Source organism: Xenopus laevis, chromosome 8L, assembly GCF_017654675.1.
Source record: "Xenopus laevis strain J_2021 chromosome 8L, Xenopus_laevis_v10.1, whole genome shotgun sequence".
NCBI classification, from domain to species: domain Eukaryota; kingdom Metazoa; phylum Chordata; class Amphibia; order Anura; family Pipidae; genus Xenopus; species Xenopus laevis.
The window spans coordinates 115,887,924-115,907,720 of record NC_054385.1 but is presented as its reverse complement, the minus strand read 5'-3'; the positions used below and the strand labels follow the sequence as shown (position 1 = coordinate 115,907,720).

The 19,797-nt window shown below is 37.6% G+C and overlaps 1 protein-coding gene across 1 annotated transcript; it reads right to left on the bottom strand.

Annotated features, from left to right (window-relative positions):
• Positions 1-277: 277 nt before the first annotated feature.
• On the bottom strand, positions 278-17,892 carry LOC108699047 (vomeronasal type-2 receptor 26). Its single transcript, XM_018230905.2, has 7 exons — positions 17,645-17,892; positions 15,535-15,826; positions 13,865-14,662; positions 11,738-11,956; positions 10,273-10,396; positions 7,444-8,250; positions 278-372 (listed from the first exon to the last, which is right to left on the bottom strand). The coding sequence occupies exons 1-7, from the start codon at positions 17,890-17,892 to the stop codon at positions 278-280; spliced, it is 2,583 nt and encodes an 860-aa protein (XP_018086394.2).
• Between the last annotated feature and the right edge of the window lie 1,905 nt (positions 17,893-19,797).

The following is a 19,797-nucleotide window of genomic DNA, read 5'->3' as shown; positions in this document are numbered from 1 at the left end:
TAGCAATTTTTGGATAAATGGTGACAAGTTTCTTATTTATATATTTAGCTGATTAGCTCATTACTGACCATGTCCCACAGTGTCACTTCATATCCACATCATACTCATGTTCATTACCACATCTTTACCATTAAAATGATGCAACAAGTTACACAATTGTGTGCTGTGATGACTTGCATAAAGGGAAACAAGCTATTTTTCTAGCTGAACATCCATATATGGTGTTTTTTGTCCCATATTGAGGGTGAATATGAAATGACCATAGCTGCCATTAAGATTATTCATCTACCCAAATTTCATCTGCAGAGGAGCCAATCCAGCAAAGGTTTATCGAGGGCCCTATTTCTGGTGAGTAGGCCACTTTGCTGCAACCTGCCAAAGAAACAAATTGTAACATCTCTAAGAAGAAATTTCCAAATCCTTCCTTCATCAGTTTTTTTTTTGAGTTTGAGTAATGCAACCTCTCCTTTTCCACATTTGAAATATTTAACTGTAGCTGTATCCTTATTACATGGATTCAGGAGAAGTAGCAAATTTCAATTCAGATGAGGTGGTACAGCAGGTGAACCTTTGTTCTACATCAATGGAGGTTACAAATGTCTCTCTTCTCCAGACTGGTGCTGTGTACACAAAAGTGAAAAATGTTTTACTTACTTTTGCCCATGTTATAGCACATTTTGAAAACGTTTCATTTCATTTTCCTTCTTCCTTAGCCTTTGATGTTATTTTTAGTTATCCTTGTATGTTTTCCTGAGCTTAATTGAGTTAAGGGGGCATGTCTTTCCAGTTTGTATAGAGATTATTGGCAATTTTATAGTGGAGGAAAATTATAATATGCTACATCATAAGTTGAAAGTTAAAGCTAAATTTTACAATCAAACAGAATTCTTTTGGATAGCAAGAATAGATATAGCAAAAATTATGTTGTTACCGAAAGTATTATATCTAATAAGAACAATCCCTTTAAAGATTCCTAGAGAAATACTTGAGTCCTTACAAGATATTTTTCAGGATCTTATATGGAAAAGCAAAAAACCTAGAATAAAGGAAGAATATATGTACAGACCTACAGTATTCTACAGAATGTCCCAAATATGAAAGCAGCGGCTCTTTAGTAAGGTTTGTTGGAAAAATGATACCCAAAAACACTGGCTGGATATAGAAAATGTTGTATTAAAAAATACTACGATTAATAATGTTCTAAGTTTACTCATCCAACCGGAATTTAACATTTGAGCATTAGCAACTACCAGGTATTTGTTTCAGTTATGGCGAGAAATGAGTAAACAAAAAAGTTGGTGGAAACATAATTTTAGAAAAATAACCATTGATTCCATAAATGCACTTGTACCATCTCCAGAACTACTAGAGTGGAAATCAAAAGGGATTATAACAATAAGAGATATGTCTGATGACAATGGATTATGGACATTTCAACAAATAAGAGACAAATTCCTTGTTAACAAAGGCAATTTTTTCTATACTTACAATTAAGACACATAGGGGCAGATTTATCAAGGGTCGAAGTGAATTCGAGGGAATTTTCGAAGTTAAAAAATTCGAAATTCAAAGTAATTTTTTGTATACATCGACCATTGAATAGGATACTGCGACTTCGACTTCTACTTAGTATTCGATTTGAAGTAAAATAGTTTGAATATTTGACCATTCGATAATCAAAGTACTGTCTCTTTAAAAAAAACTTTGACTTCAATACATCGCCAAATTAGACCCGCCGAAGTGCTATGTTAGCCTATGGGGACCTTCTAGAGCAGTTTTCTAAGTTTTTTGAAGTCGAAGAAAAATCGTTAGATCAATGGATGAAATCATTCGAATCGTTCGATTCGAAGGATTTCATTGTTCGATCAAACGATTTTACTTCGATTGCAAAATGGTCAAATTCGGTGAAAAAAACGTTGACTTCGATATTCGAGTACAAGAGTAAATTAAAGGGCATATGACTTTGTTACAAATTAGTGAATGAAGCATCTAGTAAGGACAAAACAAACCCTTTGCTTAAATGGGAAACAGACTTAGGGAAGGTTTATTCAATAGAGCAATGGGAAGCTGCAATGAAGTGGCCTGGTAAAGCAACTGTATAACTCATGTGGAAATCAGTAGGAAAATTCTACTAACATGTGACTTAACCCCACTTTAACTAGCAACATTTTCAACTTCTAACTCTTATAAATGCTGTAGAGGATGTGGGCAACAAGTAGGGATGTAGCGAACTGCCGATTTGGTGTTCACGAACGCCGTTCGCGAACACCGGCAAAAAATGCGAACGTTCGCGAACAGTTCGCGAACTTCGAACACGCGCTAAAATCGTACGAATCGAACGATCGAAGGATTTTAATCGTTCGATCGAACGATTTTCATTCGAATCGAACGATCGAAGCATTCGATCGAATGCTTTTCATTCATTCGAATGCTTACAATCGTTCGAACGAATGGAAATCGTTCAATTTTTAGCGGTCGAAGGAATTCGAATGGTCGAATGGTCGAACGATTTGTATTCGAATCGAACGCGAACTCAAAATGCGAACGTCGCACGACGTTCGCGAACATTCGGCGGACGCGAACGGTCGAAGTTCGCGCGAACAAGTTATGTATCAAAAATGTATGGGAGATCCGATTAATTTAGTAAACAGTGGAGTTGCTGGCTGAATAAAAATCTGATCTAATGATCCATTTTATAAAACATGTTCAATGTTTTATATGAAAAAAACGACTTTGTTATTATCTGAAAATATGTTAACAAATCCATATGCCATTATTAATCTGAATGTGTACTTTACATGAATCTGTTCTGACTACATGCATGTAATATATTATGGGGCTGATTCATTAAGGGTCGAATATCGAGGGTTAATTAACCCTCGATATTCGACTAGGAATTGAAATCCTTCGAGTTCGAATATCGAAGTCGAAGGATTTAGCACAAATTCTGCGATTGTACGATCGAAGGATTATTCCTTCGATCGAACGATAAAATCCTTCGAATCGAACGATTCGAAGGATTTTAATCCAACGATCGAAGGAATATCCTTCGATCAAAAAAACTTAGGAAAGCCTATGGGGAAGGTCCCCATAGGCTAACATTGACTTCGGTAGCTTTTAGCTGCCGAACTAGGGGGTCGAAGTTTTTTTTAAAGAGACAGTACTTCGACTATCGAATGGTCGAATAGTCGAACGATTTTTAGTTCGAATCCTTCGATTCGAAGTCGTAGTCGAAGGTCGAAGTAGCCCATTCGATGGTCGAAGTAGCCCAAAAAATACTTCGAAATTCGAAGTTTTTTTACTTCGAATCCTTCGCTCGAATTTAGTGAATCGGCCCCTATATGTTAATTACTAATAAAAATAATACAAGAAATTAATAGCAATTTTAATGAAGCAGATTACACCTTACCTACTAGTGTTGAGCAAATCAATCTCATTTCACTTCGCCTGCAAAAAAAAACATCACAAAATAGCAAAACGTTTGCGAAACGCATTGAAGTCAATGGGCATCAAACATTTTTTTACATGCGACAAATTATTACTCACATGTTAATGAGAGTTTTTTCTTGTGGCAAAGTATTAAATTTTTTTGTCCAAATGCATTAAAGTCAATGGGTGTTTTTTTCTCATTGTGACGTTTTTGTTGCAGCAACATTTTTTTCTCGACAACTTTTGTAATGGTCGGCACCCAACACCAGAACAAACACCAGGCACCCTGGTCTCGGCTCATGCTTCACCAGTAGTGTGACTGCCTTTGGGCCTCGGGAGGAGCCCTCGGCTTACTTGGATGCCACCTGGACTTAAACGAGAGGTGCAAGATGAGGGTTCTGGATAGGCAGAGGGGCCAGACTGTAGAGCAAAGTCTTTGGACAGAAGGTCGTAGTACAAGGCGTTAGGCAATAGAGTAGTCAGATCAGGCCGGGTCGAGGCAGGCATAAAGTCAGCTTAAACAATTCAGGCCGGATCGGCGCAGGCAGGCAAAACCGGGAGATCAATCAGAGGGATATGTCAGAAGAGGTAGTCGAAATTCAGGCAATGGATCAGGATACAGAGGTCAGAATCATCAGGAACAGGCAGGGGTCACAACAGGTAGTTAGAATCAAGTACAGAATCAGAATAGCAACAGCTAAAGGCACCAGGAACAACCTATAATGGGCAATGAGAACTAGAGGAATGGCCCTTTAAATATTTGAATTTTCTACTTCCATCTTCCTCACACAACTGTTCCCTTTAAATGGACACAGGGACTTTTGAAAAGCTTAATAGTTGCTTTAACTTTGCTCAACCCTGATTTACCCAGACCCTCCATTTCCCTTTTTTGCTGAGACTAGGACTAGTCTGTTTGAAAAATGAAATGTAGAAAAGTATTATAAATAAATTGTTATAATACCTGTACAGTGAAAATAAATGCTTGTTACTTGTGTCCAAATGGTACCAATAAAGATGTAAGTGTCAATGCATTAGCAGGTCTTTTTCTTGTGACTGTGAAATAAACATAACATATATTACCTAAAATATCCCCACTAGGAGTCATTGGAGTTCACCAAATATCCAAATTAGAAAGTTAAATTTCATAAAGAAAGGACATCACTCCTTCAGAAGAAGCAGGAATAGTTCAGATGTTCATTAAGTCCCATTGGGGCCATGGTGTTTAATCTATCAATCCACATTGATGCTTAGTTTACTAAAATGGCTCAAATTATTCCATCTAAGGGCATTACATTTGCAGCCGATCCAGCAGAACTAATGAATAGCAATATGTTTTGCCTTCAGAGAACCCCTGACTCCTCAAACCAATGGGCGAACCGAGCATGTAAATCTTAGACCAACATTTGTGGTGCTTTGTCATTTCCTTGTTTCAAGATGATTGATCTGAATTCTAGCTGAATTTTCCTATAATAATTAGTACCATTCCTTCACCCAACAAACTTAATTTTATACTTATTTTGTTACCACTCTTTATTGCTACTATCCAATCTTTTTTTTTGCATTTATAGAGGTTGGTTTCAGTAATCTGATCTCCTGGAAAGGTGTTGGTCCTGAAGAAATGTCTATGTAGAAGTATGTCCATGGTTACTGAATTTTATCAGCAACATTCTTACTACCTAAGCCCAAGGCACCCAGAAGGAGAGGAATTATGTCAGTAAATGCAGTGCAGCAAAGGTTTGGGCAAAATTGGCTCTTGGGCTGCCTCCAATTAGTATAATAAGCCTATTATAGATCCAGTCTACTTAGGCTCATTGCCTTAGTAAACAGGTCTGTTATTTTGAGCTACTGTAGGTGTTCCTGTAAAATGTTACATTGAGGGATTGGGGACAGTTTAGTTAAACCTTTGAATTTTGGCTTGTCTAACTTTACTCTTGTATTTCCCCTAGTACTGATTTGATTTCGTTGTTTGTCCTGGTCTTTTTCACCCAGGCTGTCTGACACTCTTTGAAACAAATATCTCACAAGTGTAGCTCACCGACAGGTTCCAGACGATCACGTGTCCATCATCCAACTTCCTGGCAGCTGAAATTTTCCCAAAATTGCAAATTGGAAAATAAAATACTATATAGAATAGGAGAGATATTGAACAATTTAATTGAGGTAATTTGTAGACCGGAAATGATTAATATTGAGAGATGACCTTATAAGATATTATGTGGAGTACCCAAGAAGAAATTAATGAATGGATACATCATGTTTATAATTATTTTTGGTTTTAAGATTTTATATAATAAATGTATAGAAATAAAAATTTAGGTAGTATCACTTTAAGTATAATTATGTGGACATTGCCTGTAATTGTGGATAGCTATAAAGTTGTGTATTGTGAAAAAATTTGAAACTCTGAGGAAGTGCCATGTGGCAAAGCTGACATGTCTCTATTGTATGCAAACAAATAAAGAAGCTTTTATTTATCTTGATTAAACATGTCAAAGAAGTCCGTATTTGCAATGTCTGACACTCTTGTTCCCAGTATGCAGTTGCATCATGTATCAGTCCAGGTGCTCCACTATCTGTACTCAATTAAAGCTGCTGAACTGCTAAACTCAAAGTTAGTTTGATATTTCCACTGCACCTTGTGTCCCTTCAGCTTGATACATTGTTGCTAAGGTTGTCAATTGGTCCAGAATCTCTAATAACATGGTTTAGTGTACATTAAAGGACAATGAAAGTTAAACTAAAGAAGTAGGTAGAAAATGTTGTACATTATTTTTTGTGCTTCTGTACCAGCCCAAGGCAACCACAGTCCTTTAGCAGTAAAGATCTGTGTCTCCAAAGATGCCCCAGTAGCTCCCCATCTTCTTTTCTGCTGATTCACTGCACATGCTCTGTGCTGCTGTCACTTACTGAGCTTAGGGACCCACTAACAATATACACATAGAATCGAAATGTCACAATATAAGTCTGATTAGTAATTAATACAGATAATTACTACATGGCAGCACAGAAACCAGTGCAATTGGCATCAGAATTTAATAATCAACCAGTAAAAAAGCCCCCTTTTGTATATGTTACAGGCCAACCTCATTTTCTGTTTCATAATCTGTGACAACCCCTAAGCTTAGCTTCTCAACAGCTGCTCAGAGCCCACTGAGCATGTGAGTGTCACAGACACTTTCCAAGATGGTGACTCCCTGTAATAAGTTTGAAGTCTTGGATCATTGCTGCAATTGAGATGCTGAAACTTCAGGCTGATGCATAAGTTCAGTATATAAAATGTGGCATTTTTAGCCCTATTCATTTTTAGGGTTTAGTTCTCCTTTAATAATTCTACTGTGCTCAGTGAAAGTGTTAGTAATCTGTTAACATTTGAATTTCTAGCCACTGTTATTCATTTTCTGAACTACATAACAATGAACAAATATTTATCCTAATTACCACAATATCATATCTTTGAATAAGTACTTAAAACAACCAGTGTCGGACCGGCCCACCGGGATACCAGGAAAACTCCCGGTGGGCCCAGGTGTCAGGGGGCCCTTGAGCTGCTAAAAATTTGGCCTATTTCATGGCTATTTCCTATTTCTTTGAGAACAAAGAGGTTAAATATATAGAATAATAGATTATAGTATGTAAAGAATAGAGACTAGGAGAATAGAGGTTGAGTGAGGAGAAGAATAATAATAGTACTGAGAGTGGGCCCCTGGTCTATGGTTCTTTGTGGGTCCCTGGTCTAAGGTTTTAGGGTGGGCCCCTGGTGTCCCAGTCCGACATTGAAAACAACTGTTCCTGCATATAAATCAAAGCAAACCAGCAGAAACCTTTTGAACCATTTTTTTATTTTACAATGCCTAGATGATATACTTTCAAAAAGAAGGTTTTTCAATACATAATTCAATTATCGTATTTGTTATTTTTTTGGCCGTATTTTAAAAGTAAGATTTCCTTTAATGTTGAGTTCTGGTTTTAGCAAAATTGTGTAACATTTTGGAGTAAATATACAAATTAACAGACCCGCTGCAGAGGCTTGGATGGCAAATATTTCCACTACAATCATGTATTTGCCTTTGGAGCTCAGGTATGTTGGAATGAAGGAGCCCCAGACACTGCAGAACACCAGCATGCTGAAGGTTATGTGCTGCGCCTCATTGAAACGGTCCGGTAATTTACGAGCAATGAAAGCGACAGCAAAGCTACAAAGAGATAATACACCAATGTATGAAACTGCCAGATAGAAACTTATGATTGATCCCTCATTACACTGTAGAATTATTTTTCCTGGTATAGTTTTGATGTCAGACTCTACATATGGTGGGGAAAAGGTTAGCCAAATTATACATATTAAAACTTCAACAAAAGAGCAAATAAAGACCACACCCATGGAAATGTCAATTCTTCCCCATCTCCTAAATTTGTTGGCCACTTTTGCAGATTCAAATGCAACCAGGACTGTCATTGTTTTACCTAAAATTGAAGAAATAGCAACAGAGAAGACACACACAAATGTGGCTTGTCTCAGTAGGCAGGTTACCTTTGTAGGATGTCCAATGAACATAAAGGTACAAAGGAATGACATCAGAAGAGCTGTAAGTAGGATGTAGCTGGTGTTCTCATTATTAGCACGAACTATAGGAGTCCTTCTGTATTTTATAAAAACCAAAAACACCACAGCAGTAGAAACAATAAAGACTGAAGCACATCCGGCCAGTATATATCCTAAACGATCTTCATAAGAGAGAAAGTCTATTGCTCTTTTAATGCACCAATCCCTAGTGGGATTAGACCAGTGATCATCAGGACACTTCACACAGGTTTCCAGATCTAATAAATGAAATTTAAAATTAGATTATTTTTTTTTTAGTTTTTTTTAATTTGTCATGCATGTTTAAACTTTTCATGGTAACCACTTCTAATTGTTGATGAGAGAAATTATTCGGCAGGTATGTTTTCAGCATGTTTCACAGCCTGGAAAACATGCTGTCAGGTTTGTGAGGAAGGAAAGTCATAAAGAAAGAGGCACAGTTAAGTACATGCAAATAAACTTTACTCAAAAAATGTTCACACAATACAAGTATCAAAATAAATGTGGCACTATTAAAATAGATGACCTCCAGTCTTAGAACTTTGGGACTGTAAACATTTATGGTGTAAAAACATTGATGGACTAAGCTCTGCTACTTTATTATTATTATTATTATTATTATTTGAGCAGGAGCTAAAGAGAGACTTAATGGAGTGACTGGTCAGGTAGCTGTGCTGCAAATTTGGATCCTGCAGAGGATATAGAGTTATGTTAAAAGGTAGCACCTTGAACTAGTGGACATCCAGGCTGAACTGGAAGGTAGAGTTTTTTAACAAATGTATTGGGGTGCATTTATAAACACTGGGGCAATTTGCACCTGGGCAGTAACCCATGGCAAGTACTATACAAGTCATTGAATTGATGCTGTTTCTCCAAATTTTGATGGCAGTCGTTTATTTTGGCGTAAAGCAAACTGAGGCAGGATTTGTCATTGTTACTTCTAATTTTCATGTATTGGCTGTATGTCACATTGTCTACCAGCCTATACTTTCTAGAGTGTTTTAAATAATTCAATAGCATTCAGTCTTTCTTCTCTTCTTTAAAGTATATGAGAGAAATTGAATCTTTCTTTACATAGAACAGTGGTTCCCAAACTGTGAGGCCTCATTAACTGAAAGGATTTTATTTTCTGTAACTGCTTACATGCAAGTCTGGAACACCTTCAGGTTAAGAGTATCTGCCCGCTGCCACATATTATTGTTTTGTGACCTTTTGCTTTTGCAGCCTAGAGAAATATATGCAGAACTAGACTGATAACACCTTAGCTTTTGCCTTGAGACATGCTGGCCTCACTGAAAGATATGAAACCACAAAATAACAGCTAAAGCTATTTTTCTGAAGAACTAGGATGACTTGTTGTAACCTGTCCTCCCTGATCTGTGCACAACCCTCGGGGGGCCTGTAAGTGTATATAATGTTATCATGTACAGCAATAAAGTGAACAAGTTTTGTACCACACTTGTTGTCAGTATTGTACTTGTTCCCAAGATATCGAGTCCTTCCTGGGGTACTCCAAACAGTGTCGGACTGGCCCGGCGGGACACCGGGAAAAAACCCGGTGGGCCCCGACCCTCGTGGGCCCCCGCCGGGCCAGACCCCCTCTACATATAAAAATTTTGGGGAAAAAAAGTTTTCGCCGATGCGCATCGCCACTCGCGCATGCGCATGAGAAGCGCCGCCCGCGCATGCGCATGAGAAGCGCCGCCCGCGCATGCGCATGGCGGCGGTTGAGCGGCCGAACTCGGTGCGGCGCAGTGGGGGGCGGGGGGCCCTGGACCAGCAGTCCCGGTGGGCCCCGGGCCCCCCAGTCCGACCCTGACTCCAAAGGTGTGCTCAAGTGATGGGCAGGGACCCCTACATTAACAAGATGCATAAACAGGCACAATCCACTCTGCTTTTCAAATATTCATACTGCCCTTCACATTGGAAATGTTTGTAGCCTGAATTTCTTCTTCAGCTTTTCTAGCCACACCTTCTACTACCCTTCTTAGAACAACAGGTAGTTAAGTTGCATGTGAAATCCTGCAAGTATGATGCAGTGTGAATTTCCTGACACTTTACTTAACTAAACTGGCAGAATGTACTAGGCAACCTGGTCAGCCACTGCTCTCCCTGCTTACCCCCCTCCATCTGTGTGCACACACATGCACATGTTAAATAGCAGGGCCAAAGCTAGGGTAGGTGACTGAAGAGATATGTGCCCAACATGTCCCCACCAACTGAATCTATTATCATGTACTCTTTGATTAATGAGTAAATACCTGAAGAATTTGAAATTTCTCCTTCAGAACATGGAACACAGTCAAAGCAGCATGATGGTCTCCCAGTCTGATGAGCTCTTCGGTGGCCAGGAGTACACAATTCTGTGCAGAATGACGCTGGAGTCTTAAACAAAAAGACATTGTTATATTCAATTTGACATGTATTTATTAAAGTTGTGTTATTATAGTATGCTTAAGTGTGGTATAAATAGAGAAATGTATATATGAAAAACAGGAGAACATTTACTGTGCATAAGCTACAATTATGGCAGGTGCGACTCACTGTACAATGATACAGGAAATCTGGTGAAAACGGTAAACTGTAGGGGGCAAATTTGATTTTGAAAATGTACCTTTTCTATATGTAAATGATCCTTTTAAAGGGATCCTGTCATCGGAAAACATGTTTTTTTTCAAAATACATCAGTTAATATTGCTACTCCAGCAGAATTCTGCACTGAAATCCATTTCTCAAAAGAGCAAACAGATTTTTTTATATTCAATTTTGAAATCTGACATGGGGCTAGACATTTTGTCAATTTCCCAGCTGCCCCTGGTCATGTGACTTGTGCCTTTAGGAGAGAAATGCTTTCTGGCAGGCTGCTGTTTTTCCTTCTCAATCTAACTGAAGGAGTCTCAGTGGGACATGGGTTTTTACTATTGAGTGTTGTTCATAGATCTACCAGGCAGCTGTTTTCTTGTGTTAGGGAGCTGTTATCTGGTTACCATCCGATTGTTCTTTTGTTTGGCTGCTGGGGGAAAAGGAAGGGGGTGATATCATTCCTACTTGCAGTACAGCAGTAAAGAGTGATTGAAGTTTATCAGAGCACAAGTCACATGAATTGGGGCAGTTGGGAAATTGACAATATGTCTAGCCCCATGTCAGATTTCAAAATTGAATATAAAAAAATCTGTTTGCTTTTTTGAGAAATGGATTTCATTGCAGAATTCTGCTGGAGCAGCACTATTAACTGATTCATTTTGAAAAAAAGATTTTTCCCATGACAGTATCCCTTTAAGGTTTTGTATGTTTTTTGTGCCTAGCACAAAGTTATTTTTTAAAATTCGAATTTATCTCATATATTAATAAAAAAAACACAACCAAACTCCCATGCTCAATTTGATATTACTTATTAATAAAAAACCTGAATTAATAAGATCACAGAAAAAACTTGATAAAATCAAGCCAAAACTTTTCTGGCTGAAGTTTTTGCTGAAAACCTGAAAAAGTCAGAGAGAGAGAGAAGAATTCATGATGTGCCTGTAATGTATACAAGAGACAGAAGTGATATTGTAAGTAAAACCTGAGCACAAGCGCAAGAGCACTTGGGGAGGTAATAGCATACTGTACTTAGGTTGTTGCCTACATGCCTCCCGTCCCTCTTGAATATAACTCAAACACAACATACTATGATCACAAACTGAATGGATTCCTAATCCACAGTTAAACTCAAAACTTTCACACCTTTTGAAAATAAGGGCTCCAGGTAATTGCCTCCTCATGGATAACGAGGTGATCTGTAATTGGAAAGAATTGCCCCACATGGATCTTCTTGATCGTTCCATTTCCATAAATGACCCAGTTCAGAATATCAAACTTTCCTGGAATATTTCCATCCTTGGTGAAAAAAATATCCTCTTCAGATGCCATTTTCATATGAATGTTTTTCAGGTAATAGTTTAACTACAATTAAAAAAGACTTTCATTTGATTTAGTTTAACCATTTATTTTGTAAAGTTTGTCTGTATGGCCAATAATAAAGCTCTCAAATGCTGAAAAGGGGTGATGAAGGCAACACAATCCACATGGCTGATAAATGGATAAATGGATGTAGAGTTAGTGAGAGGTTATTCTATATATATATATATATATATATATATATATATATATATATATATATATATATATATATATATATGGCTTTTTTTCTAATGCAGTTCATGCAATAATTTTATTTAAAAGGGATGTTTAACATTCAACACAAATTCATATTGTTCAAATAAGAATTGTTTTGAAATTATTTGCTTCATTTATAAACGTAACCCTTAATCGGTTTGGTTCAGTGCTGTCCCCCTCCAATGCAGTCAGAAAGATTTAGTATTGTATGAGGGATTCAACAGAGGGATCAATGGATAGGGCATGCTCAGTAGCAATTGAGAACTGGAGAGGGTCCAGAGGAGAGCAACAAAGCTGGTAGAATGTATGGAAATTTTCAGCAATGAAAAAATGATTCAGGGGGGGGGGGTTATTTACTAAAATCCGAATTGATCTCATGTTTTATTAAAAAAAAACACAACCATACTCCCTTGCACAAATTTAGCTTATTAATTCATTTACAAAACTGGATTTAATCGAATCACGGAAAAACTCCTGAATCGCTAAATGTTTTCAAGTTTTTTCCCAAAAACCCAGAAAAAGTTGAATTTTTTAGCAAAACCCCCAAAGACCCTGATAACTTCAATTTGAGCTAGGTGCCCCTACAGGTCTGAGATCTCGACAGGTCTGAGATGGCAGATTTCAGATTCAGGATTTTTGCAACATCAGGTAATAATAAATCTCAAAAAGATTTCATTTTTATAGTGAAAAAACTAAAAATTTTAAAATAATTAACCCCCAGGTCTTTGTCAGTAAATGTAGTCTAACATACCATAGGCATCAGATCAACATGCAAAGAAAAAAAAGCCTCTCTGGGGGTAATGTAATATATAGGCTACTTGTCTAATTATCAAGTAGCATTTATTGTTCAGCTGACAAGTAGAAAACTTAAGATCTAATCTAATAATATTTCCCCATTTTTAAAATGGAGAGCAAGTTCCCCTTACTATGAATATAGAACTGTGTTCACTTTAAGAGGAGCTATTCCCTGGTACTTACCCTCTTACTTGCACATAATTATTAAGTATAACCTTAAGCAATGAAATATTGTTTCAACCAAATGAGTTATTTGTGTTATATCTGTAAGGTCATGTATCCACTTGAGTACATTTTCACATATGCATGCGAAGAATTGTTGCCAGGAACAAATGTTTTCTTGCAGATTCTGCATTAAAGGAGAAGGAAAGGTTAAAACTAAGTAAGCCTTATCAGAAAGGTCCATCTAAATATACCAGTAAACCCCCAAAGTAATGTTGCTCTGAGTCCCCTGTCAAAAGAAACACTGCATTTCTTTCCTTCTATTGTGTACTCATGGGCTTCTGTATCAGACTTCCTGCCTTCAGCTTAAACCTCATTGCCCTGGGCAAGAGCATGCTCAGTTTGCTCCTCTTCCCCCCTCCCTTCTCTACTGTAATCTGAGCCCAGAGCAGGGAGAGACTCAGGCAGGAAGTATAGGTAGGGTAATGCAGAAGGAGCTTTTTACTCAGGTATGGTAAACATTCTACAGAATAAATATAGCATTCTAGCTTGCACTATTGCAGCTAATCTATTGGCAATAAAATGCCTCCGTAGCTTTCCTTCTCCTTTAAGCAATGATAAATGCAGCAAAATTCTTGACATTTTTATGAATTTTTCAAAAGAAAATATGTGGGATTCAGATACTGAATCATTTCATCATTGTTTTTCTTTGCAACAAGGGCATATAGATTTACCAACCTTAATTCTCATTTGGCCAATGTTCTTTTTAGGAGACAGCTTCAAAAAATCTGTAGGTAATTGCATCATGTCCAATGCATGTGCTAGAGCATAGACAGACATGTATATTGTGTATTTAATATGGTGGTTCATTGTCTCTTCTTGTGATAAATATTCTTTTATCTTGTATTCACCAGGACACGTAAAATTCTGAATATTGTCATGGAAAACAACGGAACATCCACCATTTAGGACCCATACATAGTTGACAAATATATTCTTTAGCATATCAGTCCAAATGACTTGAGAAATAAAGTTACTCAATCCAGGGATGTCTGCCTTTGGAAGGGAAATTAAAAGTGACCCATTAAAAGCACACAGAAAGTCTTTAAATTTATATTCTGCAATGATATCTGGAGCTACTGACTTTATCCATACCCTTTCTGACATCAGTTTAAAAGTACCAAGTCTTAGTAAAACTATCAAAGAACTTGTTTTGAGGTATGAAATAATGACTCTGACAGAAGAATGTTTCATGACCTCAATAGCTTTCTCTAGACTGTTTTCTATATCAGACTGCCAAACAACCTTTAGGAAATCCACACATATTCCATTTCTCCACATTTCTTTCTTCAGCTCCTCACTGGCTTGGAGATTGCTTTCATCCTCTGATGCAATGATTCCTACCCATGTCCATCCAAAATGGATCACTAATTTTATGATAGCACTAAACTGGGAATATTCATTGGGAACCATCCGATAAATGGATGGAAAATGGATGCGGTCATTAAACACGGGATCCAGAGCTCCATAACTTATCTGAAACAAACAAATTTATAAAATATAGTCATGTTTAGAATGCTTAGAGCATAACTAATGTCATGTTTTTATGATTGCACTGGAGAATTTTAAGTTAATAGGGGCCAAATTGCATTACCCAGTATTAAACAGGACTGAACTTTGTAAAATAGCTTTTGTAACATCCAAATAAATAGCCATAATAAAATATTACAGATGGAAAAAAAGTTGAAAGATGTACTCAAAAATATGAGTATCTTGAAAATCTGTACAGTTACGTGTATGGGACCTGTTATCCAGAATGGTTGGGATTGCGGTTTATGGATAACAGATCTTTCTGCAATTTGGATCTTCATTAGGGATGGGTAGTGATGGGCGAATTTGGGGCGTTTCGTCATATAATTAGGGATGGGTGAATTTGACCTGTTTCATTTCGCCAAAAATTTGCCTTCGGCGTCAAAATAATTTTGTTGCGTGGCGAAATTGTTTTGACGCGCATCTTTTTTTTTACACATGCCGCCATACAAGTCTATGGGCGTATTTTTTTCGGCTAAACAAGGCGTAAAAATTCGCCCATCCTAACATATAATTAATGAATTTTCCGCAAAATTCGTGAAACGGCAAAAAAATTGTGAAACGGCACCAGCATCTCGTTTTTGACGCCTGCGTCCATTTTTTTTGACGCCGGCGAGTTTTCGCTGACATAATTTGGCTGTGGTTTCACTGCAGTTTTGCAAATTTATCCACCGGCAGCAAACCGCGGGAATTTGCCGCAAATTCGACCATCACTAGGTATGGCCAAATTAGACCCGTTTCGCTTTGCCAAAAATTTGCCGCTGGCAAAAATTTGCCTTAATGCATTAAAGTCATCAACATTTTGCAGAAGTTTGTACCTGAGGGTATCCATACAACTGAGTAATTTCTGCAGTGGTGTAAGTTATAGATGATAGCAAATGTCCAACAAATGCCACCATCTTCTGATCTTGTTTACAGATATAGTTGAGAGCTGGATTTTCTGCTTCAGATAATAAACTGAAAGTGCTCATTAATGCCATTATGTCACTGGTACATGCATCATAGACATGGTATCCTAGAGTAATGTTGGGTAAAAGCTCTGTGCTGTTGTTGATTTCCTCTATAGCATACATAAAGGCCAGGAGGTGGGTGAGATACCGAAAGAGAGGTCTGTTAGAAGTACACAATAGTTTAGTAATAGTTTTATAACATAAATATGGAAAGACTTCTGCATTACCCTACCTATAGCACTTAGTTTTGTTCTCATATTGGTTTCTCTACTTTATCACAGTGGTTATGGTTATGAAGTGATAACGTTGTAAAATGTCATCAGTTTCTTTGAAAGTAGGGAGATATATAACAGAGCATACCAATCAAATTGTGACAAAGACTGAAGCTAGCCAGGGTCAAGGTATTTTTCACATTGCAATACTGGGTAAAAAAAATGTGTCCAGTTTCTAGATACAGGGCATTGAAAAGGTTGGGGAGATGACATGTCAAAAATGTTTCTCAGTTTCAATGTAAAGTGTATATAGTTTCTAGAAACCCATTATTTGATGTATTGAACATAAAATGGGACATACGCTATTGAACTGTAATCTTTATTCATAAAAGTGTTTTGATACAGGCCCGGATTTGCGGCAAGGGCGCAAAGGCCCGGGCCTAGAGCGGCAAAAAATAGGGGTGGCATGCCGCCCAGCCGCATTATGGGGACATGTGCGTCCCCATTCAATTACACCAGCTGCGCCGGCGCACTGGGAAGGGGAAGTGTAGGCGGATGCTAGGACCGCGCGGCCGCCTGGTCGGACCGTGCGGCCTAGGGGCGGCCGGCAAAGAAATCCGGCACTGTTTTGATAGCAATAGAAATATATATGAATCTGTGTAAAACCGTAATCTAAATCTGCCCCACATTTTAATGCAACAAAAGCAGAAAACAATTCCATCATTATTAATTACCTACAACTGAATTCAGCAATTTGTAGACACACACAAATCCTCCGCAAAATATTCCAAATACCCTCAACAACATCAGCAGCAGACAGTTCTAAAGGTTTTCTATGCTGAAATTTGTTCTGAAAACTGAATTTGATGTTATATTCAGAGAAAATATTTTGGCATCAACAAGATCTAGGGATGAACCATTTTTTTGTGTTATACAGTTTTGCAACAAAATTAACATTTTTGCAAGTGGTGAAAATATTCTTTAATCTCTGCTAGAATTTGTCATTTATAGACTAGGTTCACCAATTATCCACCAATGTCTTTGCCTTAGCATTCGTTCCCATTGTTGCCTTGACTTATATATATATATATTCTACCCTGCTGACCCACAGATCTGCTTAGATAAAGAATAAACAACAGTTCTCCCTGCTGTCACATTACCCAACTTGTATTTAGTGATGGGCGAATTTATTGGGCGAATTTATTCGGCAGGCGTGAATTTGCGGCAAATTCCTGCGATTCGCTGTCAGTGAATAAATTCGCGATTTGCGGAATTTTTGCTACAAATTCGCCCATCACTGTTTGTATTCTATTAACATGCTTCAAAAAACCCTCAATAGTCTTCATTTCAGATTAGCAACACTATTATACTAATAAACTTTCCTATCTCTTTCAGACAACACACTGAGATCTATTAAAAAATCAGTAACACGGGTGACATGTGTTAGATCCAATGACCTTTTTTTAAAAGAAAAAAAAAACTGCAACAAAGTTAAACGGTTAATATGGCTGCCAGTTACCTAATATTTTAATTTTTTTATCATGGTATAAAATCTGCGTTTATACACTTTACAATAAACTTTATACACGTATACACTTTACAAACAACTTTGAGAAATATTATATGTCAATTGAGAGTCAGTAAATATAATTAAACCTCTTTAAAAGTAACTAAAGTCAGGTTCAGATGGATTTGCATGTTTTCTCTATATTGAAATTTGTCTTATTTCAGAATCAATGTGTTTAATATAAACTGCAGTTACTTACGCCACACAATATACATGATCAGGGGCTTCTTGAAAATCAGGCATCCCACCAACAGCAAACAAAAATATTTGTAGAATACCTCCTATTAATATGTCTCCATCAACAGCATATAGCAATGGGTTAGTACAAGAAGTGAGTGCACATGGATGATCTGATTCTACTTTTGTAAATTGTCCAGTGCTACCAGGAAGTATAAGGAAAACTAAAATAAACTTTAGCGGTATGAGTTTCCATAAAGGCTTTGCCATCTTTACCAAATACAATTTGCAGATATCTGGGTAATAAAGCTTTTAGATACAAATGCTCAAACTTGAAGGTCAAACTACTTAAAGGTGAAGCAGCAAGCGTTATAAGTCAAACAATTGGTATCTTTCTTCAGCGTAGAGTGTATACGGAGCCTCTCTCTTAAATCCTTTCCTTTTTCTCAGTAATTATAGATTTGCTATTTTTATTCAGAAAGGAGTACTTTGCTAGGTCCTCGCAAAAAGAAAATTGTCAACAGCTATTATGTCACAAAAATAGACAAGTCTATAAGCAATTTTAACTATTGAGGATGTTGCTTTTTGTAAGTGTGTCCATTAGGTTTTATTGCATAGGTGACTTGATATGAAACATAGTGGTGACATTCTTGCACATGGGTATGATTTAAGATTTTATGTGTTATATTCTGTATGTTTTTACTTCTTTAAAATATCACATAGTTCCAAGAGTATTACTGATTTTGAGCAGAAATTAACTGAAAATATACCTTTGCATGGCATGTTTTGAGCCATAGGGCCCATTATCAAGGGTCCTATTATGGCTCAAGTCATGTGATCAGTAAAGGCATCATTTATTGGTCACATTTGTCGTGACTAATACATCTAAATTATGTTTTAGATTTAGAAATATACAAAACACCAGGGCCACTCACCCTGTTTGTTATTCATAGTAAAGAATGAACACAAAGTTACAATACTCATTGGCATCACTCCTGTGACCAGTAAGCTGTTCTTACTTTGCCCTTTACATACTCTAATCTGTTGTAGCATTTTATAAAAGGTGGTAGACCTCCTTAGAAGCTCATGTGCATGGTCTAAAAGTTGAAATGGATAAAATAACCAAAAACTGAAAAACATCTATGGCCACTCTATAGCACAGTCAACATGTGACCACTTTAGAGATTTCACTGGGAACTGGGAATGCCAAACAAAAGAGATATGCAGATCACCACTCTAATTAATGACAAACTGATGATCAACTAAAAAAAGCTGCCAAAGTGGATTTTAATCACAGTTACACAGTTCACAGTCAAATAAAAAACAAACTGAATTGAAGGAAATAGGAGAATTAGTGGACTACACAACACAGTGGGACAAATTTACTAAAGGACAAATTTTTGTCTTGGAAGACTGCAGCACACTTCTCGCATCTTTGTCAGATGCTGAATCGCATCAAAATACATGTATGTATCAAAATGAAAATTTTTGTCTCGGCAGATGAACGCTGGTAAAGTTTTGACAGCAAAACTTTGTCATCGCAAAAATTCCTAAGCAAATTTTCCCTAGCGTTTCTTTCTTCCCAGTGAAACTTAGTTAACAAACTTACACTTATGTCACTTTAAATATGGTGGCTGCAAATAGGTCATATATATAAATCATACTTCACGAAGGATCCGCACTCTCAGGACTTATTAAATAAAATAATCATTTATTAACAGAACTTCAATCTGACGTTTCGGCCCTATCCAAGGCCTTTCTCAAAGTGCTGAAACATTGTCAGTATATGTCACGACCGGCACCCAATACCAGAACAAGTGCCACGTACCCTGGTCTCGTCTCGGCTTCACCAGTAGTGTGACCACCATTGGGCTTCGGGAGGAGCCCTCAGCTTACTTGGGTGCCACCTGGACTTAACGAGGGGTACAAGGCGAGATGTTCTGGCTGGCAAAAGGGCACGGCTGTTAGCAGAGTCTTTTGGACTGTAGGTCACGGTACAAAAGGATTAGGCAGGAGGATGGTCAGACAGGCTGGGTCGAGGCAGGCGGATATCAGAATCGCCAGGCAGGCCAGGGTCAAAACCAGGTTGTCAATTAAGGGGTTAGGCTAGAAGAGTTGTTGTAGGCAGGCAAGGGTCAGGATACAGATTGGAGAGAAATCAGGAACAGGCTGGAT

What these genes read in the sequence shown, in the direction of transcription:
- LOC108699047 (XM_018230905.2), bottom strand. Translation starts at nt 17,892, where the DNA reads ATGGCAAAGCCTTTATGGAAACTCATACCGCTAAAGTTTATTTTAGTT. An exon ending in TTGGCCAAATGAGAATTAAG is followed by an intron (nt 11,957 to 13,864) that starts GTTGGTAAATCT and finishes TTTTAATTGTAG; the next exon opens with TTAAACTATTACCTGAAAAA. An exon ending in AGAAATTTCAAATTCTTCAG is followed by an intron (nt 8,251 to 10,272) that starts GTATTTACTCAT and finishes TTCATTTATTAG; the next exon opens with ATCTGGAAACCTGTGTGAAG.